Here is a 26,792-nt window from a genome sequence, read left to right as displayed (position 1 = left end):
CTCTGGATCTGGGCCTTACGCACCCCTCCCGCCTTAAATCCCCCTTTGGCTCGAGGTCCTCGGACCCCGCCTCCGCCTTCTGACAAGGGCAAACTTAGGCTGGCCTCTAGCGCCCCATCACAGCCAGAGGAAAGCTCCTACGGTCTAGCTTTCCAAAATTTCCCCAGGAAAAGCCGGATCTCCTCTCCAGTCCTCAGTGTGCTCGACCACGCAATGGGAGCGCAGATAATCCAGCAAGGCCCAAGGACAGAGCTGGGTTTTTTTTATTTTTCTAAACCCTTACTTTCTGTCTTCGTGGCAACTCTAAGCTAGAGTTAAGTGACTCGCCTAGGGTCACAAGCTAGGAAGTGTCTGGGACCACATTTGAACTGAGGACCTCTGCCCAGCAAGAGCAGAGTCATCTCCGTGATTTTCCGAGTGGAGCTTTGGGAGCCGCCGCAGGACGGGAGAGAGCTGGCTGGGCTCGGGCTTTTCGACAGTTAGGCGCCAGAAGAACTCTTTCCCAGTCTAGGCACAGCAATTCGACTCCTCCTTCTCCACTGGCTTGGCTTCGCTCCACTCCACACGAGAACAGTGGCCTTCCCTCGCCCGTGAGGAGGGGAATTCTGGAGCGTGGCAAGTCTATGGGGCGTGGCCCGACTTGGGAGTGACCCCGCCCCCACCCCAGGCTTCCTCCTCCCCACCCGCGAGGAGCTGCCGTTTCTTTCGGCTTTGCGTGCGCGTCTCCGCTGGCGCTCGCGGAAGGCGGGGAGAGGGCGTGCGTGCGCGCTTCGCGGGTCAGCGAAGCCGCCGGCCCCGGCACGTGATCCGGGACCCGGTCGGTCGGTGGCTCGGTCCGCCAGCCCGCCTGCTCATCCGTCTGTCTGTCGTTCTGTTAGTCCGTCCTCGGGAGCCATCATGGCGGAGGCGGCCAGTCAGGTGCTGTTGGGCTCCGGCCTCACCATCCTCTCTCAGCCGCTCATGTACGTGAAGGTGCTCGTACAGGTAGGAACCGCCGCCGCCGGGCCTGCGTCCCTGCGGCCGGTCACCCGCTGCCGCCTGCCTCCTCCCTGCCTTGCGCTCCGGGGGCCTCGTCCCGGGCCTGCCCGGAGGACGTGGCCGAGACTTCGGGCACCAACCGGGGTGGTGTATGTATGTAGTGGGGGGACAGCGGATTTCTGACTGCAACCGCGCCTTCCCCGTGGGACCAGACTGGCCGCGCCTGCAAAAGTGACGGCGGATCGCGGGACGCGGGGCCCTGCCTGGACCCCCTCCTCTAGGACTTCTGGGCGCTCCAGGCCTCCTTCCCCCACCCCATGTAGCCGGACCGACTGCCCCAAGGCGGTGGGGGAGCGGTAAAGTGCTAAAGTGGGAGCAGACCGCGAGACACGGGGCCCTGGCCCGGACCCCCTTCCTCCGGGGCCCCCTTTCCCTCCACCCTTCCCGGGCTCTGGAGTTTCTTGATTAATCCCTAAGCGTCCCCTCTTGTCCCTCCTCTCCTCCTCTCACTCTTGGACGACTGGAGTCCTTCAGACTCGAGGCCAATGGACTTTATGGCTTGTGCCCGAGCCCTTGGGCTCCTTCCGGCGAACCTTTCCCCTTCCAGTAAAAAAAAAAAAAGAAAAAAAGAAAATGCTAAAAGAATGGAAACGTGCTGTGGACCTTGGTCCAGACTATAAGCTAGTGGGTTTCTTGACTTTCCTTGGCTTCCCTCTGACCCTGGAAAGTGTACTTAGTGCCCTTTCACTTTCTCTGCCTCCCTTCGCTCTCTAAGGGCTAAAGTGACTTGGCATTGCAAGAAGAAACAGGGGATATGGTTCTAACTTGGTAAGCCAGTAATATACAGTGTTTGGGGTATCTTCATTCCTTATGACCCAAAAGAAAGCCCCTTCCCATACCCCCCACCAAAGGAAGAAATCTTCCTCCTTGCTGCACTTCATCCTGTTCCTCAGTCTTTCAACAACATTCCTATCTACAGCAATCTTCCCAGTTGTTGGAAGGGAAACTGGTAGAATTTCTTTGGGGCTCCAGATTGCAGGGGCTGCATCGGGGAGGAGTTGTTTCTTTTGCTGCTATTTTGTAGCAGATTTGGGAACCAGATACCTAGTTGAGACACAAGGAGCTCATTCAGAAATGATAATTGGATGTTTGGGAAGGGTTGCTGAGTCAAGTTTCTGAAGAAAACCAGGAGGCTCTGATGTGGGACCTCATGTGGTTCCTGACAGGATGAGCAGCACATTTACCTAGAGCTGAAAAAACAAGTTGTTTGAAAGGCTTTTAGCAAAGTTTGGGTGTATTGATAAGTTATTGTAATATTGTTTTCAGCCAGGCTGTTTACATTAATGGATTTGGCAACATGCAGATTACCTGAATTGAAGTGGTAAATCCTTGCATTTTTCTTCCACAATTTTTCCTTTGCTGATGTTGTCTAGCACTTATTACTAAATTGAGATTGTATGGCATGATGTGACACCGCTCTTTCTTGGTTCTCCTACCTGGGTGTCCTCAGGCTCCTTTGTGGATTCTTCTATATTAAGTCTACCAATCGCATATACCTTAAGACTGTTCTTGAGTGTTCTTGTCTCTTTCTGCACTCTCACTTGGTGACTCCCTCAGCTGCTTTGGCTTCCAATGTCATCTTTATATGTGGACAGACCCATATATCTAGCCCAAGTTCCTCTCCTGATTTGTAGTACTGAGTTACCAACAACCTATTTAAGAGTTTCAGATTAGCTATCCTATAGCTCACAATATCCAAAACAGAATTCATTTTCTTTCCCCCTATCCTCCCCACTTTTCTGAGCTCTCCTTTCATTTAATTTTTATTTTTAAACCCTTAAATACTGAGAATAGATTCCAAGGCAGAAGAAAAGTAAGGGTTAAGCAATTGGAGTTAAATGACTTTCTTGCCCCAGGGTCACACATCTAGGAAATCTCTGAGGTCAAATTTGAACCCAGGACCTCCCACCTCTAGGCCTGGCTCTCTATCTACTGAGCCACCTAGCTGCCTCTGAGCTCCCTTTTTATTGTCAAGGGTACCACCATCATCCCTGTAGTCTTCTAAATTCACAACCTTTAGTATCTTCAACTCCTCACTTCCCTCATATTCAGTCAGGTCCCAAATCTTGTCATTTCTTTCTCCACAACATCTGATATTGCTTCCCTTCTCTCTTTTATCCCATGAACTGCCCTAGTTCTGATTGTTATCTCCTCTATCCTGATACTATTGCTGTAGTTTCCTAATTGGGCTCTTACCTCATGATTTTCCAAACTCTAACATACCCCCCCCCATACCTGTACCCACATACACTCACACATTAACTCCAATGACTGTAATAAAGAAATGCAAATTAAAGCTGATCTGAGATTCCACCTCACAAAAAAAAAAAAGAAAAAAGGAAAATGGCAATTGGAAAAGGAAATGGCTTTGGGAGAACAAACACATCAGGCCATTGTTGGTGGAGCTGTAATTTGATATTGTCATTTTGGAAAGTAGTTTGGAACTGTGCCCCAAGAGTTATTAAACTGTGTACAGTGTATCCTTTGACCCACCAATACCAATACTAGGTCTATACCTTAAAAAAAATAAAAGAAAGTAAAATGTCCTAAATGTGCAAAAACTATAGCAACTTTTTTTGTGTGTCTGGTAATAAAGAACTGGAAATCAAGGGAATGCCCAGTTGATTGGGGAATGACTGAACAAGTTATGGAATGCTTTAAGAAATGAATAAAAAAATTATTTCAGAGAAAGTGAGGAGGATCTATATGGACTGCTACAGAGTGAAGTGAGCAGAACCTGGAGAACAGTACCTACAGAAACATCAACATTATAAAACAGAGTTTCCAAATAGTTAGCTGCTGATGGGTGTAGTGATTAACTCACTCAATCAAGATTCTAGAAGATCAGTGACAAAGAGCATTGTTCAATTCCTGCCTGAGAGATAACCTAGCCTAGGTGCAGAGTGAGACATACATATTACTCTCAGTGACAAACTGGGAAGTCTAACCATAATGGCCTGCTCTGCTGTTCTTCACATAAGACTCCATTGTCTAGACCAGTGAGGGGCAAACTACAGCCTGCAGGCCAGATAGGGGGAGGACCCTGAAATGTCTTATCTCCTGCAACATTATTCCTAATCTGATAAATACAATGAGTAGGATACAGTGCAATGAAACTTCTAAAGAGTTGCCTTAGAAACAGACTGACAGATGAGCATTTCCTTTCCTTTGGCCCCCTCTTTAAAAAGTTTGTCCATCATTGCTTTAGACCTTTGTACTAGCTGTCCCCCATTTCCATAATGCTCTCCCTGTTTCCATCTTTGTCATTTTTTGTTATCTTTGCCAACTTGCTGAGTATGAGATGAAACCTTCAAGTTACTTTGATTTGCATTTCCAATGTTCTTAGTAATTTCGAACATTTTTTAAAAATATAGTTGCTCATTGTTTGCAATTCTTATTTTGAGAATTGTTTATTTTTATCCATTAGAGAATAGTATTCACTCTTATTTATTTATTTTTATTATTTTTATCTTATTTATTTTTTTTAAACCCATAACTTCTGTGTATTGGCTCCTAGGTGGAAGAGTGGTAATGGTAGGCAATGGGGGTCAAGTGACTTGTCCAGGGTCACACAGCTGGGAAGTGTCTGAGGCCGGATTTGAACCTAGGACCTCCCATCTCTAGGCCTGACTCTCAATCCACTGAGCTACCCAGCTGCCCCCCAGTATTCACTTTTTTGAAAAAAAAAATGCCTGGCTGTACTTTTAGGGAGACAAAAATATTTAGCAGTCATTATAGTGGAAAATGAGGCCCATAGCCCAGTCTCTTTCCCCAAGTAATATTCTTTTAGCCTTTTAAAAATGTAACAAATTACATAAATTAGTTGGCAGTCTACATTAAAATGACTTCCTCCACTTCTAGTCACAATCTGGGCTTCAGGTTTTGTGGCAGTGGGACTAGTCTATTTTACTGTCTTGTTAATTGAATTTGCATTCTGTCATTTCTTTAGTTGACTTAAAGTCATTTGTTGTTGTTTTTCTTTGGGAGTGATTGGTTGTTCCAAATGTAAATGACAACAAGTTTTTTGGTTTTGGTTTTTTCCATTTGAAGATTACTTGTCACATTTTCTGCAGCTTTGCAGAGATTTTTTTTGAAACAAAACTGTTTTACTGCTAGACTAAAGTTTGTGCAACTATGGTTTTGCTTAGTATTATTCTTACTCCTAGCCTTTATTGGCTAGAAAAGCACATATCTGATCTTGAGTTGTAAAGCAACATTTATATTTAATTCTATTCTTCTTGCAAGGCCATGATGACTTTTTTTTTTTTTAACTGAAGGTTGGATATGAGCCTCTTCCTCCAACTATGGGAAGAAATATTTTTGGTCGTCAAGTCTGTCAACTCCCTGGTCTCTTTTGTTATGGTAAGTTGGTTTTATTCACTTTCAGATGGATGCCAGTGTAAGGGTTAAAAACAAAAGGGATGGACTTAATATATAAAAATGTGGTCACCAAAATTATTACTCAAGTCAGGATGACTTTATAGCAATTTATTTATAAAATAGAGGAAAGCAGTGAAAGTAAGGAAAATCATAGAGAGTAGATAATTACTCCAGCCCAGTCTGAACCAGGCAGGGCTTCAGAAGCTCCAACAAAGGGGGCCCAAGGTAAATTAAACCAGAGTTTTAGCCACAAGGCCTACTCCAAAACAAGACGCCTCTCCAGAAGCTAGTACCTCTCAGAAAAGCCAGGAAAGGGAGTCAGTCTTTTTCACTCACCCATGTGGTAGTTCTAAGGGAAAATCAAAGAGTAGCCCGAGGTCTCCAGTGGGAGTTCCTCCAGGGCCAATTTTGAAGGTGAAAAAACTGGTCACAGGAAGTTCTTGCCACTTTTAAAGACCATTCCTTTCATCACTTCCTGTGCCTTCCTTCCACTTTATGTGGACCAATTGCAGCTATAGCTTTGCTTAGGACTGTCCAGGGAGCAGTCAGTGGCTTTCCAATTCATCACCTACCATACATGAGTCACAGAACTCCCCATGCTTAAGGATAAAATGGGGTGTATACACTTCTGGTGATTAAATCTAAAAATGGGCAGGGGAGAGTTAATCCCATCTTTATACCACCACCACTATCACAGTGATCATTTGGGAGACTAGTCTCCCCAATTGATCATTTAATATAATTGCCTTATAACCCTAAAAATCTTCTAAATACAGTTGAATACAATATTGCACCTTCTAAAAGGAAACTACAGTAGTTAGAGATAAGAAGGAAATAGAAGAGAGAGAAAGCAAAACCAACGTTTGCTAGGCACATTGACAAAAAGCCAATTAGGGTGCAGTGCCTTTTGGCATAAAAGTTTACATTCAAAATAAAATAAATGTATTCAACCCCCTTCAGTTCAATCAATTGCACCCCAAAGTTCATTCTGGATCTTCTTGATGCAGCGTAGGTTCCTGCAGGCATCTTTTTCCAAACAATTCATTTTCTGGATTCAAGGAGTTAGTGAGCTTCTTTCCCTAAAATTTTTCTCAAGCAAAAATTTTTAAATTGTGGATTTTATAAAAATATATACGGTCCCCCCTGAGGAGGGTGTTGACCAACACCTAGATCAACTCAGGATACATGGTTGAGTTATGGGGGTATGTGAGTCAATTATCAAAAGAAAAACAAAGAGAAGAAAAAATTAAACTTTGCGAAAAAGAAAAAATTCAAAATTAGAATAAAAATATCAAAAATCTGTGTATATAAAAATTTCTGAGTAAACAAGAATAAATTCATAACAGGGCCTTGTATTAGGGTCCAATTTAAGGTAATTTCTGTCCCACAAGTTTGTAGGACAAAATGCAGTAATATTGCACTTACCCATTGGCAGCCAGGACCACAGAAGTTGCTGTACTATAAGACAGAAAAAAAAAGGACTAGGTTTTCGTGTAAAAGGGAAGTGTCATCTCCTGGTCTGATTTTACCTTCATTCTGAGGGATAGGGGGAGCCAGGATGGTAGCCAAACTTCAGTACTTGTCCGAATGTGGCACAGGGAAGGCATGCATCTGACTTATGTCAAAGAACAGAAACTTTGAACCTCAAATAAGTCTTCTGTCTTGCCACAGATTCTAATCAATTCCACCGGGATTGGTTTGGTCTTTTTGACCTTGTGCTCATAGGCACTATGCAGATTGCTTTTTGTGCTCTCTTTGGCACTGCAGTGGCTCTTTTGTTCCCTTCTCCCAGAATCAGACACAATCATTAATCAGTCACATAGCCTTTATAATCAATGGCAGGTTTCCATAATCTAAAGCAGTGATTCCCAAAGTGGGCGCCACCGCCCCCTGGTGGGTGCTGCAGTGATGGCCACAGGTGCATTTATCTTTCCTATTAATTGCTATTAAAATTTTTTAAAAATTTAATTTCCAGGGGGCTAAGTAATATTTTTTCTGGAAAGGGAAGCGGTAGGCCAAAAAGTTTGGGAACCACTGGTCTAAAGCTTTTGGGGTATGCATTAATATACTACAAAATAATATTGATTATGTGTACTTTAAGTACAAGAAAAAATCAAATACTCTAATGCACATACAAGGAAAAGCAATAATAAAATGAAAAAGTAAATTAAAATATATATAGTTCACAATTAGTGACACACTGTGTTTGCTAAGGAGAGGTGTAATACAAAGATCATTTCCTTTTTAACTTGACCATGATTCACAGTGTGAGTGCCGGTTATTTTTACCAAGTAACATTTTCAAAACAGTAGTATAACAGCTAATTCACATTCAAGTAGTACCAAAATCATAAGAGCACATTTAAATGACAATAGCAAACAAAAAGTGAAGCCAGTGAAACTTTGTTGGGCATTTGTCAGCCTAAAAGAGAGGATGGTATAATTTAGAATTCCTGAAATGATCTTGAAGATTCTCTTCTTTGGAATTTTTCTCTGCATAGCTAGTAATCCTTTCAGTTTGTGATCCTTAATTAATTTGACTTATTTTCTTAGCTCAACATATTATGACTATCGATGGAAAATGCGGACTCTTTAAAGGTCTAACTCCCAGACTGTGTTCTGGAGCCATTGGAACTGTGGTCCACAGTAAAGTTTTGCAGGTATGTGAATTCATGTGTGTGAATGTAAACAGCCTTTTCTTTTCTTCCATTTTTTTATAAAACCCTTTACCTTCTCTCTTAGAATCAATACTGGGTATTGGTTCTAAGGCAGAAGAGCTAGGCAATGGGGGTTAAGTGACTTGCCCAGGGTCAAACAGCTAGGAAGTGTCTGAGGTCAGATTTGAACCCAGGACCTGACTCTCAATCCACTGAGCCACCCAGCTGCCCCCGAAACAGCCTTTTCTATATGACTTATGCTATTGATTCAGAGAAATTGTTATGTGTATACTCCCCAGTGTATACATACATATTTTTAACCATGACTTTTTTTTCTTGTTGATTTTGTGTTCCCTCTGTTTGACTTTTACATGAAATACCTATTCCCCCTTTCATTTCTAATGACTGAAAGACAATTATCTGTTGGAGAATGGCTATCTTTCTTATATATTTATATTCCCTCTGTGCTTTGGCTATAAGAAATGAGATTGTAGGATCATAGAAAGTCTTTCCATTTCTAAGATCATTGCTTTAACCAATACTCCACACTGCCTCCACAAAATACTTGATGCATAGATCTTTTTCCCCCAGTTCACGTATAGCCCCTTTGCTACATTGCTTTTGTTCTTATAATAGCTTTTCAATTTCATTGAATTTAAAATAATGTATTTTATCCTTTATCACCTATAGCTCTTTTTAGGTTAAAATAAATGCTAGTTAAAGCCCTGAAAGGTTACTGATATCTCTTGTACCCTTTTCTACAGTGTATTCTTTAGTAATCAGCCATTTTGAATTTATTGTAGTATGTATAGTAGTGAGAGGTTGGCCTAAGTTTAAGTTCTGCTGAATTACTGTCCAGGTTTCCTAGGAGTTTTTGTTAAAGGTGAATTCTTCCCTAAATAACTGAAGTTTTCAGGTTTATCAAACATCGGGTTACTGAATTTCCTTTTTCCTGCTTTTAAAACTCCTCTAACCTCTTCCTCAAAAGTGAAGAAACTCCTATTACTAATAGAGAGCAATAGTGCCTCTCTATAACTTAGCCTTAGAGAATTCCCTAAAGCACAGAGTGGCTAAATGCCCAGGGTCACATGGTGTGGTGTTGGAAATAGATCTTAACTAAGGCCTTTCTGGTGCTAAGACAAACTCTCTCCATAGTATCACACTACCTCTTGATGATTACTGTTTTATAGTGTATTTAGGGGTCCAAAGTACTATTTCCTCCTTCATTCCTACTTTTTTTCATTATTTCCCTCAGAATTCTACAGCTTAAAACTTCATTTCCTCTAAATGAGAAAGATTGTCTAAATTAGCTTAATTGGGATTGCACTAAATCCATTCACTTGTTGCCATCTTTTTTATTATATTGATCTGCGACTCTGATGGCCAAGAACATCTAGCCTTCTAGGTATTCAAGTCATTATTTCTTTGGAGTGTGTCTTGTGATTGTATTTATATATTCCTTGAGTAGACCAACTCCCAGATTTTTTTTATATTGTAGATTTAAAAAATTAAAAAAAAAAAAATATATATATATATATATATTTTAAACCCTTACCTTCCATCTTAGAGTCAATACTGTGTATTGGCTCCAAGGCAGAAGAGTATTAAGGGCAATGGGGGTCAAGTGACTTGCTCAAGGTCACACAGCTGAGAAGTGTCTGAGGTAAAATTTGAACCTAGGATCTAATTTTAATTATTTTTAATAAAACTTTTCTATCACTTGTTCTTGGACTTTGTTATATCAAAATGCTATTTATTTATGTTTTGTGTTTTGTATTCTGTTATTTTACTGAAGCTCTTGACTATAACTAATTTCTTTGCTAAAATTCTCTGAGGTTTTTGAAGCAAACCATTACATCAGTAGATAAGGATAGTTTTATTTCCTCTTTGTGTTTGTATGTTTAATTTCTTTTATCTAATTTCTATCACATTTCTAGAACTACAATGAGTAATAGTGAGGAAAGGGTACACTTTTGCTTCGTTATTACATTTATTGGGAAATCTAATGTTTCCTTATTGCAAATAATGCTAGCTTTGGCTTTATATTCTTTCTATAGTGATAAAAAATAGCTTATGCTTTGTAGGGATTTTAGTATAAGTAAGTTGTATTTTGTCGAAGGCTTTTTTTTAGTATATTTTGATGTAACTATTATAAATATTTCTGTTTTTACTATTACTAACCTAATCATTGATTATTTTCCTAATGTGAAACTATCCTGATATGAATCCCAACTTTATTGTCAGATATTAGATTTTGTTTAAAGATTAAAATGTAATTGGGAAATGTTTAACAAAATCAATGAAAATATAATAAAAGATAGGTAATGCTAATTGGTAGCTTTCTAATTCAACCTGCAGCCACAGGGATCCATATCTATTTGCGTTTGACACCACTGCCTTAGAGGATGGCCTAGTTAAGTGTCAGTGTAGTCAAGTGTCCAAAGCAACTTTGGCCTCAAGGAAGGAAGAAAACCTTTAGTAGCAAGTAATTTTCTGCCTTTATGAAAGTAATGATTTCTGTATTATGCTTGGACCACACACAAATTGAAATCAGGCCAGAATGATATAAAAGAGACAAATAGTTTTACTAAAAAAGGAAAGTCCAGGAATAAAGTCATTTTTAGACAGACTATTAGAACAGAATCTAAGGATGGAGCAAGTTTGAAAAGAAGCCATAACTCCAGTTAATATTGAAAATTTTCTTTAATCTACAACTTCTGTTATTTACCTTCTTTCAGTTCTTATGATACAGTAGAAAGAGGACAGACCTTTGGAATTGGGAGAGATCCAGTATCAAGTCCTAACTTCATCGCTGACTAACTCTTAGCATGGATGTGTTCTGCCTATGGCTTACTTTTCAATAATAATACAGTAGAGAGGAGCAACTGGGTAGTTCAGTGGATAGAGAGCCAGGCCTAGAGACAGGAGGTCCTAGGTTCAAATGTGACCTCAGACACTTCCCAGCTGTGTGACCCTGGGCAAGTCACTTAACCCCCATTGCCCAGCCCTTACTGCTCTTCTGCTTTGGAACCAATACACAATATTGATTCTAAGATGAAAGGTGAGGGTTTAAATAATAATAATACAATAGGACCTCAGTTCACACGGCCATTATATTCTAAGATTTCATGTAAATGAAAATCACACATAATAATGAGTTTCATTATTTAAATGGCATTTCTTATACAAATATACTCTAAGCACTTTAGGACATTTCTTAGGCTTATCAGAGCTCTTAGCATCAACACTCTTGTACTTTGGGGCCATTATTAATAACTAAATGGCATTCATGAAATAGAGAAGCAGTGCTTGACTCAGATATAACTTGTTATAAGCAAGAACTCTGGACAAAGACTGAGAGCTAATATTTGGCACAAAGTAATGTCATGACCCACACTGATGTGCCTCAGAATGAGAACGTGGGTGATTGGACAACGTGCTGGGAGACTTTACACCTCTTTGGGAAGTGACACAGAGTTAGCATTTTTAATTAAACTTTTTTATTTTACGTGTTTTTTTGCCTTTATTTTTCTCTAGTGATAATCATGTTTTCATGTGATCATCTCATAAAAAAGAGGTCCCACTTTCATAATAATGGTAAAAACTAGTATTTCTGTGGCTCTTTAAGATGCATGAAGTTCTTCCAACATTGTTTCATTTGATTCTCATGGCAGCCTGATGTGATAGTGCTGTTCTTTTGCCTGTTTATTTAGATGAGGAAACTGACAATAGAATAGTGATTTGCTCATTGTCACCCAGCTAGCAAATGTCTGAAGCAGGACTTGAAAGGGCATTTTCCTATTTCCAAGTTCAGTCCCCTACCTAAACGCTCTCACTTAATCTGCCTAAGCCTCATTTCCGTTGTTTGCAAAATAAAAATGTTACTCTCACTGTTTTTCTTTGGGTCCTTATGAGGAAGTTGCTTTTGTAAATTTTGAAGTGCTAGGGAAATGGGAGGCACTGTTCTCTCTGTTAGAGCTGAGGATGTGTGACTTTCTAAAGAAATAAAGCCAATTTTCAAAGATGGCTTAATTATTTATTTGAGAGTTACATCCCCAAAATCTTACCTCATCTTCTGATTCAGCCACATGATATTCCTATTTGATATTAGGTTCACGGGGACCCCTCATCCTGTCATTTTAAAAGTTGTCCTTTTTTGTGTGATGTCTTTTTCCATCCTAATTTATAATTATAAAATCTTATTGAGCAGAAACTCTACTAATCCTTCTATACTACCCTCTCTAGGAATATAGTTAAACAAATACTGGCCTTAGAATTAGAATTCCAGAGTTAGTGTGTTGGCTAATGCTAACCATGTGACCTTGGATCAGTCATGTGGATTCTCTGGACCCTGGCTTCAGCATCTTTACCTACCTTGTAGGGCTGTTTGAAAGATCAAAGGAAATAATTATATTGTGTTTTGTGAAACTTTTAAGTTCTATGTGTAGATGTTTTGTTGTTGTTTTTTAAACTTTGACATTGCAGCAGTTTAGTTTTATAATTTTAACTGGTCAGGCTTTGAAAATTTGATGGTCTTCCATTTCTAGACTATAGCTTTGCTCTTTGCTATCAATCCCAGCTTTTCTAGGAGAAAGATTGAGTTTTGTGCTGTGATTTTACTAGCTTTTGCAGATGTGTCTAGCCTATCTTTTAGCACTGTTTCTGTCTAAAACCCATATGCTAGATTTGTCAGTATGGTCAGTGAGTCTGAGAGAGCTTGTTCCCAGCTACTTGGTTGATAATAGCCATTGATTAAATGACAGAAGAAGATTTGTGACCAGGAGAGTATATAGGACACTTTAGATAGACCAGCCACCACCAGGATAGTTGTGTTTTGTGTCTTTTCTCCCAGGATTCTACAATAACCTGAATCCTCTTTTTTTTTCCCCCTTTTCCACCATAGCGGTACCAAGATTGTGACAATGCTGAGGTATGTTGGAGATAATTTTTTTGCATGAACTCTGTCCTTGCAAATTATTCCTGCTACTTTACCCTTCCCTTCAGGTGAAGGTACCATAATTTTACCCTTTATGTACTTAGTGAACTGCTGGCCTATGGAGTAGATACATCAGTCTGGATTAGTCTTAAAGCCTTCAGAAGCCTGACTCTTTTATTCTCTTCACAGGAGTTAAAACAAGGACTTGCAACTCCTCCTCAGAAAGATGCCCCATCCACCTTTGACAGGGTTATCAAGGAGGTAGGAGATTAACTTAGATAATAAAAAGAATTTGTCTCAGTTGAACTCAAGGTGCTACGATATGTATGGAGTCAGAAGACCCTTAGACATGCATGATCAATGTCTGATTCAAGATTTTAAGCTTCCCTTTTCCTCTTTGACTTTGAGTAGCAATTATTTTCATTCTTTGTCTTTGGTTTTCCAGTACCTAGAAGAGGCTTAGGTCCATCAAGACCTCCTTGATGAATACTTCTTGATTGTTTATAACTGTAATATCATTCACTAATCTCTTATTTTTTAAATGAAATCATTAACTTGATTTTGACCTTAAAATGCTACTTAATTATAAAGAACTAAGAGAAGTGCTTCTTTAGGAAAAAAAGATGTATTCAACCAAAATTATCTAAAAATAGATTTCTTTATCTAAAATAATTAGAATTATGCTGCTACCAAAAGAGTCCCAAGAAAATTGAAAAAACTTCAAGAAAAGATTAAAGATAATATGAGGCCCAACTTAGCTCCAGGAATGCTTTTGTAATAGTTGTCAAGTTGGGGATCTCCCCTTTGCTATTGTCCATTCTCTACCCCTTTGTCCACTAAAGAAATTTCCATTTTGCCTAGCTGTATTCCCCAAACAGCTTCTTCTTTTGTTTGGGAATTAGGTATTATTTTAGAGTTAGACTTTAGTATACAACATGTAAAGTTTAAGATTTCGGAGTTTATAAAACAAGTGATTGACCTATTTTTATATACTTTGTTTATTATAAATTTTCATTGAAAATGAGAAGTTCCATTGCTGTTAAAATTTTATTTTTCACCTAATTTTAGGCCATTTTGTATTACACAATCTTATTCTGATAAGTTCATGCTTATATTTGAGTGGTCCCCAAAATTCTTCCTTCTAGGTAGTATTGACTCAAACGGTAACTGTCTTCTTAGAACAGTATCTCTGTAAATGTAGCATATTTCATATGAGATTTTTTTACCTAGGAATTATAGTTTATTCTTCTTTTCTACCACTACACAGTGCCCTAGATGAGAAAAATGACAGCTAAACTGAGCAACTCCAAATTTCTAACTTTTGTAGAGTTGTAGGTAGCCCTATTAAAGGTTACTCCATCTCTCACTGGAGAGAGGCTAATGAAATCATGCCTTTGGGATCTAGTTATCTAGACTGATTGAAAGTCCCTCAGAAGGAGAGCATGACCTGATGCTCTGAATTCAGGACTCTTAGTTTTTCTTCCAGCTCTGTGACTACCTGCTGGTGATCCTCCCTGTTTTTTGCTTTTGTTTTTCTCATCTATAAAATTGAGAAAATAACGGGAACCGGCCTCGCAGAGATATTTTGAGGAATAACTAAAAAAGAACATTGAAATCCATGAGTGAAAGGTACGCTAGAATGAAGTATTCTATTGTATCCTCTCCACACTACTGTTCCTGACTCCAGGGCTGGAGTCCTGTTTCACCTCACTCCCTTTTCATATAGTACAGTATTCACCCACATTTGATCTCATACAATTTTTGAATGTCAACATTCAGGTTTCAGAAATATGTGTTAATTGTTTCTAGACTACTCGCGAGATGATGGCTCGTTCTGCTGCTACCCTTGTCACACATCCCTTCCATGGTAAGTTTCTTGGCATGAAACAACCAGAATCTGCCAGTGTGGGAAATAGTACACAGTCCATTATTATTCCTGTTGGGATTTGACTTGTTCCCTTAGCTTCTCAGAAGGGTTACTGTGGGACCTCATAGAGGACTTTATTAGTAGTTTTATTTTTTTAGGAGTGTGTGGTGTGTTTGTAAAGTTATTTTATCAATCATATGTAGTAACAAATTTCCACATAAGTTTTCCATAAGTTATAGGATCCAAATTGTCTCCCTCACTCCCCCTTTCCGGAACTGGCAAGCAATTTAATTTGGGTTATAAATGTATTACTGTGCAAAACGGTGTGTTGTTTGTGGTTTACTTTTCACTCCCAAGTTATCCAGCTAGCTGAGTGTCTCTAGGTAGAAGAAGCTTGTTCTTCAGGGCCAGCTGTTTTTAAGACTCACTTAGTACAGCTACCAATGCTTTTCATCTCTCTGTCCTACAGTGATTACCCTGAGGTCTATGGTACAATTCATTGGCAGAGAGACCAAATACTGGTAAGTGCCTGGTGCCACATATTCATGAGGTGAGGTAAAAAAATAGTTTGACTGCTAGAAACTTTATGTAAACTAGACTATGCGCTCCTCAAGGGCAGATCTTTTGCCTTTTTTAAAACATCCCTCCCACATAGCACAGTATCTGCCATATAATAAGTATTGATTAGGTGATTGTTTAAACACACCATTCGGAAGTGATCTTGCCTTCATTGCTCCCTTTACAGCTACAGACAACCCTGTTTTCTGTGGTTAGACATGCCAAAATAGCAGGATTTCTTAAGGAAATAACTTGAGGGTAGGGAACAAGGAAATGTTTGACAGAGGACCTTCAGGCTCATCAACATAAGTTCTGTGTGCTTTTCTTCATGTCTCCAACATAACGAAACATTTTACTTTTTCTCTTTACCCATTCAGTGGACTGTGTGACTCCATAATAACCATTTACCGGGAGGAGGGCATCCTAGGATTCTTTGCGTAAGTTGATGATGAAGTCATTTTACTTAAGGAATTTAGTATGAGCAGAGAAACTTCAGAAAGTACTGTTAGAGAATAAAGATCTCTTACTCTGATGGTGGAATGTATTTTTTTTTTTAAGTTTTGAATTGAGGAGACTCCAAATAAGATGAGGGTGGTATTTAAAAGCATAAAAATGGGGCAGCTGGGTAGCTCAGTAGATTGAGAGCCAGGCCTAGAGACGGGAGGTCCTAGGTTCAAATCCGGCCTCAGACACTTCCCAGCTGTGTGACCCTGGGCAAGTCACTTCACTCCCGTTGCCCACCCTTACCACTTTTCTGCCTTGGAGCCAATACACACAGTATTGACTATAAGATGAAAGGTAAGGGTTTAAAAAAAACAAACGTAAAAATCTTGAGCATGCTTTTCCTTTTAAGATAAATTAATTTCATTGTTACTTTCAAAGCTGTGCTGCTCACTCATTTCCTTCTAACCATCCTTCCTGCGTTTTAAATGATTCAGTCACCTCTCCTTTAATTTCTTTTCTGTTGTTTTTTTTAAACCCTTATCTCTGTCTTAGAATCAGTACTAAGTATTTGTTGTAAGACAGAAGAGCATTAAGGACTAGGTAATAGGGGTTAAATGACTTGCCCAGGGTCATAGAGCTAGGAAGTGTCTGATTTCAGTTTTGAACCCAAGACCTCCTGTCTCCAGGCCTGGCTTTCTATCCACTGAGCCACCTGGCTATTTTTTTGATATTTCTATTACTTGTCCTCTTTTCCCCATTTCAGTTCCTCTCCCCCACTCCTCATAAAAAAAAAAAAAAAGAAGAAAGAAAAGCTTAAAAGAAAAGGAAAACCCTTGTAATAAAACTGCATGGGCAAGCAAAGCAAACTTACTCCTTTCTGTCATGTCTGAAAAGTCAGGCCTCATTCTGCCCACAGAATGTACACATGAGCCTTTGGTTACCTCAAGCCCTCTAGTAGCTTAAACTTTTTCCTCCAAAATTAATTCTTTTTCCCTGGACAAGTATGTATTAAACTAACCTCATCAAAAATGTCAGTTTATCCTTCCCAGTAAGAGGTCTAAGGTAAGAAGAAAGCATTTTTCTTTCTTTGTTAGCAGCATTTGTTTTTATTCATCCAGAAAAAGCAGAGGATTATAAGGATTCCTTTTGTCCAACTCTCACTGTCCTTCCTGGAGAATTTACCATTTTCATTCTTTAAGATATTCTAAAAGAAGACATTCTTAGGCTCATGTAAGCCTGTCCTGTTGACATTTCAATATTTGTCCTCTTTGCATATCCTCTTTCTTTGTGATTTTTCTCTTAGTATATCTAATTTACATTATAAAATCTTATTGACAAGAAACCATATCTAATCTTCTATTAAGCCTCTAACAGATTTTTTTTGGTCTCTGAAAATGTAGTTAATAGTAAGAAGCATGATAGACCAATAGCTAGATTACAAAGTGGCTTCTTCAGCTATAATTTTTTTAAAGGGAACTAAGGACTTCAGAAATTAAGCTTCCATACTTTGGCCTTTTATTTAGTCCATTTCCTAATTAGTGAGTTAGGTGAAGGTGTGTTCAATTTGTGAATACACTCTGGTCTTTGGGTTCACATTTTTAAAAATTACTTGAATTATTTGGTTTCTCTCAATCTAACTTTGAAAAATTCAAAACATTATCTAAGGTGTAACTAGACAGTTGACTTCCGCATCATTTGGTCTTTATTCTAAACTCTACCTGTTTTTTTATGGCAGGGGCCTTATTCCTCGACTTCTGGGGGACATCATTTCCTTGTGGCTTTGTAATTCATTGGCCTACCTCGTCAATACCTATGCACTGGAGAGTGGGGTAGGTTGTGAGTGACTTGCATAGGCTGTGACCTGACTCAGGTTTTAGGTATCAATAATGGCTAATTTAATGAAAAACAAATATGATGATAACTTGGTTGCCCTGAGGTCCCTAGCATATGGACTAAAGGATGGACTGCCATGAGCTAATGGAATTTATACTATTGACCTTAGTAAGATCCTTTAGATTCTCAAGAACTTAATAAGATAAAGGATTGGTTCAGGATTATGCAGGTAATAGTTAGAATTTATATACCTCTCTTAAGCTTTGCAAAACATTTTACAAATATTTCATTTTAGCTTCACAGTGACCTTGGGAGATAAGGGCTCTTGTTATTCCCATTTCGCATCTGAGAAAATGGGTAGATAGGGGTTAAGTGACTTGCCCAAAGTTATAGAGCTTAGCTAGGAAGTGTCTTGACTCTAGATCCAACACTGTGCCACCTTAGAAATCAAAGGAAATGTTTATATGAAAAAAATCAACAGATATATGGAGGAGGCATAGGGTCTGGGGTGGGGATGGGGATGACGAAGGAATAATAGTGTGGTTTCAAGATAACCAAGTCTTATCTCCATCTGCCCATACCACTTGTGGACTGAGTTTCCCTCCAATATTAAGGTGAAATGGGGCCGTTTGAACATCTATATTGGGCTTCTGGTGCATTTTGAAGAGGTGTGGAAGAATCTCTCATTGCCTTGGGTTCTTTTAAAACCTCTACATTAGAGGAGAAGTTCTTAATCTTTTGGTGGTGTGGACTCCTTTGGCAGTGGTGAAACTCATGGACCCCTTTTCAAAATGTTTGTAAATGCAAAAAATAAAATCCCTAGGTTTGCCAAGGAAATTAATTAGATTGAAACACAGTTATTAAAATATTAAAAGTTCCCTGGCTTTTAGTTCCACCAAAATCTTTCCATCTTCCTTCCATGAAGGAGTTTGGAGAGCCAGCATCACCTGTACACATTCTCCTTTTGGTGGAGCTTACAGAGCATATAGGTGAGGGGCCCTTCTGTGGCATAATGATATTGTAGCAGTTACCCCATTGTTGTCATTGAGTTATTTTAGGCCCATTTAACTCTTTGGGTTTTCTTTGCAAAGATACTGGAGTGGTTTGCCATTTCCTTCTGCTCATTTTACAGATGAGGAAACAGGCAAGCAGGGTTAAGTAACCTGCCCAGGGTTACACAGCTAGTAAGTGTCTAGGGCCAATTTTGAACTTAGGAAAATGAGGCTCTTTGACTCCAGACCTATGTAAGGGTTAAATTTAATGGATGGACAATAATTTTATGAAATTGTGTGGTTGCTAATATTTATTATATCTTGAGTCAGAAATTTATTTACAAATATTTACAAAATGGAGGGGAAACAATAAAGTAGAGAAATGTGAAGTTAAAGAGGTTATGTGTCCTATCAACTTAAATGTTTACTCCAGGTCTGCTTAATCCAGGCAGAGATTAATTAGCTCTCAATCAGGAAGGCTGGTAGGGAATAACCACACGACCTCCTCCAAGATGGAAACTAGTCTCTTAGGGAAACTAGGAAAGGAGTCAGCCATTCACTCACCCAAGGAAGTAATCCAGGAGTCAGAATCTAAATTCAACCCCAGCTCCAAGTCCACGATCCAATCCAAGCTGTAGTCTTTAGTGAAGCTCCTTTGAAGATTCTCCCCCAGTCATAAGACTTATCTCCAGAGGACAGTGTCTTTAAACTAACTTCTCAAAGACAATCTGCTCTGAGGGAGTTCAGGGCTTGCTTTTGTGGTGACTTCTTGTCCCTGCCCCTCTTCACAGGGGCCAATCACAGTTTTCAAATTGTCTAGCACTGCCCAGGGAGCAGCGTCTATGAGGTCAATGGGATCAACTTCTCACCTTCTGAAGGTTAAATTCTCATCAAAAAGATTCACAGCTAAGGGTGTGAATTTTCTAAATCTCACCTAGTACTAAGTAAGATGTTCAATCTTTTGTTGATTCAGTTTAAAAGTAGACAAAAGAGTTAATCCTGTCTTCAGTCTAGTGAGCTACTAAGTAGGGTTACTTAAGTTAGTGTTAACTCAAGGTAGACAATAGAGTAAAGAATTCTCTTTCACACCCAGCACTATTCCACTTAGCTACCCAGTTACCCCATACCATGGAGAAAAACAGTGCCTACGGCCATGAATGAACATCAGTCAGAGAAAATCCATGATCAGACATGGATTGGATTTGTAAATCACTTGAGGAAAAGGGCCATGTAATGTATCTCCCTCTAGGAGGTACTTATATCTTAAGTTGAATACTATAATTAGAGAAATTATATTTCTAGTCAATAGGAAGTGCCAGTCACTGTACATCTCATTTGATGCTCACAAAACCCCTGGAATACAAGTGTTATTATCACATCTCCATTTTACAATTGAAAAAACTGAGGCAAGAAAGCAATTAAGTGATCTGCCCAAGGTTACACAGCTAGTAAATGTTAGACTGCATTTGAACTTGGATCTTTCTAACTCCAGGCCCAGCTCCACCATGTCCCCTAGTTACCTACATCTCGATAAAGGTTAACCTGTCTTTAAAAAAATACATCCTCATTCTTCTGCACCTAAATCACTTTGACCTAATGTGAATTTGTCTGTTGTTTCACACATATGAAGTCATATTTGGCAACTTTTTGGTAATATTTTTTGGGGCTACAGGATATATTGATAGTCTCAACTGTTAACTAGTGGAATTTTCTCATCTGTTCTAAAGGCTTTCCCCCTTCTTTAGGTTTCCACCATGAATGAAATGAAGAGTTATTCCCAGGCTGTCACTGGAGTAAGTTCACTCATCTTCCTCTCATCAGCTTAGAGATGGACTTTGTTTTTGTCATCCAGCCTGTATTGAGAGTATTTGCAGAATTTATTTGTCACTTGTCTATTAAGACATTCCCTTCCAAGTTTATTGGTATTTTGTAGGTGAATAGTGGCCCCTAGATCTCTTAGATCCACACCATTTCTAAGAAACAAGCTTATCTGCTTCTTTTGGCCCAGGGCTGTAACTCTGTGAGTGGCCCCTGGCCCAAGGGAGCACACTTCCTGGTATTTCAGTGCTGAAGATTCTTTGCCATCAGCCAGCACCTTCTGACCTGGAAAAAGTGGCTGTATTCGAGTGTTTGGCTGAGAGCCTCTGAAATTTAGATTTTGTTATATTTTGTATAGTTTTACCAAGTGTAAAACAAATTTTTCTCTAGATAAAACTGCTGACTTCACAACAAAAAGTAAGATCATTCTGTGAGGAAATACAGAATTCTGTCCAAGTACTAACTACCAGCTATTTGCTGATGACCAGAATTTGAAAGCTATATAGAGAATTCCATTCCCATGCCCAGTTCCAGGTATTTTTTCCTGTTTACTCCAAATGCAAACAATATTTCCCTAGGATGGAGAGATAAAGATAGAGTCAGAATAGATAGTGAGAAATGAAAAGTTGTTCATTAAGCTTTGTCATCTCCTTCTTTGGTGTTCTAGTTCTTTGCCAGTATGCTGACCTATCCCTTTGTACTTATCTCCAACCTGATGGCTGTCAACAACTGTGGGTAAGTAACCAATATTTTCTTTCTCTTGGTTGTCAGTTCTCTTTGTTCTCTGATGAGGTAGACCTAATAGCAGTTTTGGAAAGAACAATTTTTTTCTCCCAAAACAAATGTCTTTCCTTTGCAATTGAAGCCTGTTGTGAGTTCTGGTCCCCTTTTGGTATTTATACAGTTATTAGGTGGTTGTTGTATGTGTCTCAACTTTTTAAAAATTAACTATGTTAGCTGCTATATGACATGAAACAAATTATATGATCTGTGCCCTCGAGGAAGATAACTGTTGAATTCTTCTATTTCTTTAGTAACTCACATATATAAAATATGGCTGTATCCCTTCCGGTTGAGAAGAAAAGAGGGAGAAAGTGAGAGAAGTTATAAACCACTTTCTATGTGTCAAGCACTCAGCCAAGGACTAGAGATGCAAATGGGAAAGGAAGCTCACTCCTTTTCTCAAGAGAGCTCCCATTCTATGGAGGGAGACAACACATATGGACAGTTTGAGCTTCAGGTTTCAAGTCAGTTGGAAAGAGGTCTTCTAGGTACAGTGGCAAAGTAGATGCCAATGCCCCTTTAATGTAATTTGTATGTATAAAATCTAATGGATTTTCGTAACAAGGTTTAAGTGGGCCAAAGACTAATAGCCAGAACTGTTCTGGGTCCTCAGAAGGTGTGCCTAGAGTCCCTCAGGAGCAATGTCCAAGCTGCATCTGCACAGGGGCTGCTTCCCAGGATGCTAGCTGCAAGATGCTTCACAAGCATGGTTGCTCAAGACTCTTGGGTTTTCTCCATCAGGATTGAAGTGAAGATGGGGGCCAGTTTGACTTGCCCATCACATGCTGTATCCTGTCTCTCCCTCAGGGTACCTGGCTGCTTCCAAAGCTTGGCCAGCTTCTCAGTGCTGTTGTCACCTTCTCCACAGGAGTTCCCACTCTGGATGATGGCTGTGAGGGCTGGGTGGAGAGCAGGGCTGGTGAATTGTTCTAGGTGTTGGATTGGAACCTCAATCAGAAAGGATTTGGTGGAAAGACTGGGTTTGGAAGGAGGGCAACATTGATTTCATTGCCTTTTCTCATCCTTCCCTTTCATTGTATCACTTCATTTTAGGAGAACATCCTTTCATCTGGGTGGACAGTCCTTCTGCCCATGTAGATTACAACCTTTATGCCTTTGCACATAGTTCCCATGATAGGTTCATCTTCCTTTGGCCAACCAGCCTCTGGGCCTCTCCTTTCTGGTCCTTCAGCTGACAGCAGGCACACTGTCCATCAGTGGGCCTGGGCTCATCTGGCTTTCTTATTACACTCCAGTGTGATGGTGTCAGTGGAGGGCTTTATTAGAAAAAGGTATTGGTTTTAAATGAAGACCAAAATAGATTTCCAACTTTTACCTGCTAAAAGGCCCTCCAGAATGCATATTTCTGGCTTAGTAGTAATTTGTGTTTGTTAATTCTTCATTCCATCCCTGTATGGTGCCTGCTGCAGAGAGATCTTGGTTGACATGCCATTCATCAACCAAGATGCCAGCTGAGCAATGGTGGTCCTGGTGTTCTAGGCACTTGGGCCAGAGCTTTGCCATCATAACATGCTTTCTGTCTGCCCTTCTTGTGATTCAAAGGCAGCCCAGAGTAGATGTGAACAGGCATTGTGAACATTCTCTATTGATACAGCCAAGGCAGAAGCGGATGGAGCATGTGAGAATCTGAAGTGCAGCCCAGCCAGCCAGCTTTCTTCTTTCATTGTCATATTTACATGTTTCCAGAGAGCATTGGGCAAGATCTTCTGGGCAGGTTCCCAAGAGCTGAAATTTCCCCTTCTCTGCTTCCATTGGACAGTGTTGTGTTTCTAGAAGGGGTGTTGGTAGTGCTTAGAAACTCAGGAATGATCCAAATGTCTGCTGGCTTCTGGGTGCAGTTTTGAAAGACTATCCCAACTGTCCTATTTCAGTGAAGGTTCTTTCCTCCCAACAGATATTTCTTCTTCTACCGCTTTGTGACCAGAACTGTGGGTTAGAAGGTGCCAGGCCCCCAGAGACATGGGGAGATAACTGAGCTTCTCTCTGTTTCAGGCTTGTTGGTGGATGCCCTCCTTATGCGCCGATTTACTCTTCCTGGTTAGACTGCTGGTGCGCGCTACAAAAAGAGGTATTGTTACTATTGTTAATTGCAGTTTTGTGAACCAGTATTTTCCTCCCCTTCCTTCTCCCCCCCCTCCTCACAGCAGTTCAGCCTGCAGCACCAATTGGTCATTTGTTTAACTTCAGTGATGTTTGGCCCAACATCCTGGCAGAAAGGGAGGAGATCAGGTTCGGAAACCAGCAATGGGAGATAGGAGAAATCAGAGATTCTTTTTCAGAGCACATTTAAACTGTAAGAGATTCAGTTGATTGGTTGTCCAGGTTATTGAAAAGGGTCTAATTGCTAAGCATTTGTCTCCTTCCCCTCTGAATCAAATCCCAAGATTTCCATTTTTTCCCCCTTAAGTGAGGAATTTCAGGCACTGGAAGTTAGATTAATTTGCTACAGCAAATTGATATGAGAGCTAAAGTTTTTCACTCTTGATATTATGAGTGCCTGGTTTCATTGTCTGAGCAGAAACTAATGTGAAGGATAACAAATGACTTGATATTCATTGGGATGATATGGGAGCAGTGATCCTTCAGTCTCTGGGCTGGATGTAACAGGTACCACCATTAGGTTTTACGCCTGTTAGAAAGCAAGGATTAGGACAGCTAGGTGATTCAGTAGAAAGAGCCAGGCCTGGAGATGGGAAGTCCTGGATTTAAATATGGTTTCAAGTACTTCCTTGCTGTCTTGTTCGTGGGCAAGTCATTTAACCCTGTTTGCCTAGCCCTTGTTACTCTTCTGCCTTGGAACAGGTAATTAGAATCAGTTCTAAGATGGAAGGTAAGGGTTTTAAAAAAATAAGAACAAGGAATTATCACCCCACAACTGTTTTTTGAATGATTATAAAAGAAAGTCAGGAAGAAAGAAGATAAAACTCTTTGTTGCATTATTTTGTGGCAGTTGTAATACATGTGAAAGGCCTTGGTTCCCAAAGCACACAATTAGTCTACAAAAAATGAGATAAGAGAGATCTATGGCCTGCTGGGATTGCCATATCCCAAGACATGAGCCCAGCGACCTTCTCTGAGAATAAAAGGCTACAATGTGTTACTTGAAATAGCCTTCAGGGTAACTTTTTACTCCTGCCGCAGGTCCACACACCCCCTTCCCTGAATTAGGCAGGTTAATTTTCTAAAATCTTCACTACAGTCACTGTTGTGCCCAGTTTAGGTAGAGATTTTTATACATTCTCTTCCTTCTCACTAAGAGCCCCAACCCTAGTCCCTCACTTCCCCACCAAGGCAGGTTGTCTTATGCCTCCTCAGAATGAACTGTGAAACTGAGCTGTTGACTCTGCCTTGAGAGCATTTGCAGAAGAAGATGCAGTGCCTGGCTTGGGAGGAGGGGGAGCCCATGGAGGGCCTCTAGGTGTCGTCCATGGGATACGATGGCATTTCATTGGCCTTTAGTGGGTCACCAAAAGTCAGAGAGGATAGCTTTCTGTTCTGCTGTTAGCTGCATTTCCAAGAGATCTGTTATATCTTTTCTCATTTTGCCAACTGGATTGACTGGATGTCATGGCCTTCACTGTAAGTTTTGTTTATCTTTTATTTTTTCCAGGGAAACCTGAGCCGTGGAAATAGCTTGTTTTTCCGGAAGGTCCCCTTTGGGAAGACTTACTGTTGTGACCTGAGGATGTTAATTTGAAGATGTGGGGCAGGGGCAATGACATTTCTGTAGTCCCAGATGCACAGAATTATGGGAGAGAATGTTGATTTCTATACAGTGTGGTGCGCTTTTTTTTAATAATCATTTAATCTTGGGAAAATGGAGGTGTTTGGTGTCTGCCTTTTTTGTTCATTTCCCAATGCAAACTGCTTTACTGCTGAGATCCCCAGTGATTCTTTCTCCTGAAATGGGCAGTTTTGCTTTGGGTTTAGAGACGATTTACATCAAGCAAAATTGCACTTTTCTAGAGGAATGGGCAGGTTATTATGGAGTTTAAGCCTCAGTTAAAGGCTTTTTAAGAATGAAGAATCAAAAAAAATAATTTTTTTAAAAAGAATGAAGAATCATTCAGTCCCAAACAGGAATAGAAACACCTTGTGAAACTTCAGAGAAATTAATAAAGCAACTTTCTAGGAGATGAATGATTACTCTTCTTTTGTAGACTCTGTATAGAGGAGATGATAGCATCACCACAGAGCCTACTTTCCAATATGTGACTGAATAAGTTTCTCTGGCTCCATCCCTCTTTCTTTAATGAAAATATAGATGAGTTGTGAGAGGGACATGTTAACAATAGTAAAGATATATTTTTAAATTCCTTTAGCAAGAATGAAGTGCAAAAAAGCTGACTTTGGAATGACTTCAACCCTCCTTCCCTATAAGCTCCACAACAAACCCTGAAAATAGAAAACACAAATTAGAAAAATACTGCAGCACTGTCCTTGGTCCTCTCTATGAGCTGTGTCCTTGCCATATCCAACAGTGCATTATAAAATGATTTTAATTGTACATGATCTTTTTATTTTTCTTCCCTCTCTCCTCACCCCCATTTTTGTTAAAGGAGAATGGGAGTGGTTTAGTTCTAATGCTTAATGACACTCTAAAAAGGATTTTTGTAATCCTGAATCTGATAATGTAGATTTCATTCTCTACTACCAAGATTTTTTTAGCCAGAACACCAATAGCCTGGCATGGTATGACCCACAACTAAGTGTGTTACAGAAATTTACAAAACAAAGAACATTTTAGAAGGAAATGGAAAAATAAAATTAAAAAAAAAACTTTAAACTCTTTTTTCCTGTTTTTTTGGATATAACTAAAAGATTCAGAAAAAATTCACTAAAAGAGATTTGATGTTACCAGTGGTGTTTACATGTTTGAAAGTTTTACTGGGTCATTTCCAAACAAAACAAAAAAAAATGTGATCTTAGGTCTAAGAACAGTCTAACTGTAGCCATTTGTCTTCCACCAGAGGGCATCTAGGTTTTGCTATTTTAGAAAAAAAAGTTGTGCCTTTATCTTATTCCCCAGTGAGCCAAAATGGAATTACATAAAAGGTGTGCCAGTTCCAGTCATAAGCACTCTAAAGTTCTGATCTCACAAGAAAACCTTAAAATAACAGCATCGAAAATCTGAGCCTTTTAGGAACCTGGGTTCTAATAACTACCCTGTAAGTGCAGAGTTTTTAAGAATTATAGACAGGGGCAACTACCCAGTGTATAGAGAGCCAGGCCTGGAATCAGGAAGATCTGGGTTCAAATTTGACCCCAAATACTAGCTGCATGCCCCTGAGCAAATCACTTATTCCCAATCTTTGCCTGCCCCTTACTGCTCTTCTACTTTGGAACCAATACTTAGTATTGATTCTAAGTTGAAAGGTAAAGACTTTTTTTAAAAGGACCATTCTATCACGGCATTTATTGACAAATCTGAATAAGATAATGAGCCACACATACTAGAATCTGCTA

At 39.7% G+C, this 26,792-nt stretch overlaps 1 protein-coding gene across 3 annotated transcripts; it reads left to right on the top strand.

The window, feature by feature from the left end:
• Positions 1 to 785: 785 nt before the first annotated feature.
• MTCH2 (mitochondrial carrier 2) lies at positions 786 to 25,466 on the top strand. 3 transcript variants are annotated; one of them, XM_044680051.1, is made up of 13 exons: positions 786 to 984; positions 5,316 to 5,400; positions 7,971 to 8,077; positions 12,978 to 13,004; positions 13,200 to 13,271; positions 14,820 to 14,877; positions 15,347 to 15,398; positions 15,813 to 15,872; positions 17,615 to 17,708; positions 20,450 to 20,497; positions 21,190 to 21,257; positions 23,319 to 23,394; positions 24,937 to 25,466. In XM_044680051.1, exons 1-13 carry the CDS (start codon positions 898 to 900, stop codon positions 25,021 to 25,023), a joined length of 921 nt encoding a protein of 306 aa, XP_044535986.1. In that variant the 5' UTR covers positions 786 to 897; the 3' UTR covers positions 25,024 to 25,466. The 3 variants fall into 3 exon arrangements, with proteins under 3 accessions (XP_044535986.1, XP_044535987.1, XP_044535989.1); XM_044680052.1 differs by lacking the exon at positions 12,978 to 13,004; XM_044680054.1 differs by lacking the exons at positions 786 to 984; positions 5,316 to 5,400; positions 7,971 to 8,077; positions 12,978 to 13,004; positions 13,200 to 13,271 and adding an exon at positions 14,368 to 14,639.
• The last annotated feature ends 1,326 nt before the right edge of the window (positions 25,467 to 26,792 follow it).

Source organism: Gracilinanus agilis, chromosome 6, assembly GCF_016433145.1.
Source record: "Gracilinanus agilis isolate LMUSP501 chromosome 6, AgileGrace, whole genome shotgun sequence".
NCBI classification, from domain to species: Eukaryota; Metazoa; Chordata; class Mammalia; order Didelphimorphia; family Didelphidae; genus Gracilinanus; species Gracilinanus agilis.
Note: the sequence above shows the minus strand (reverse complement) of the source record. Positions and strands in the feature narration are given on the sequence as shown.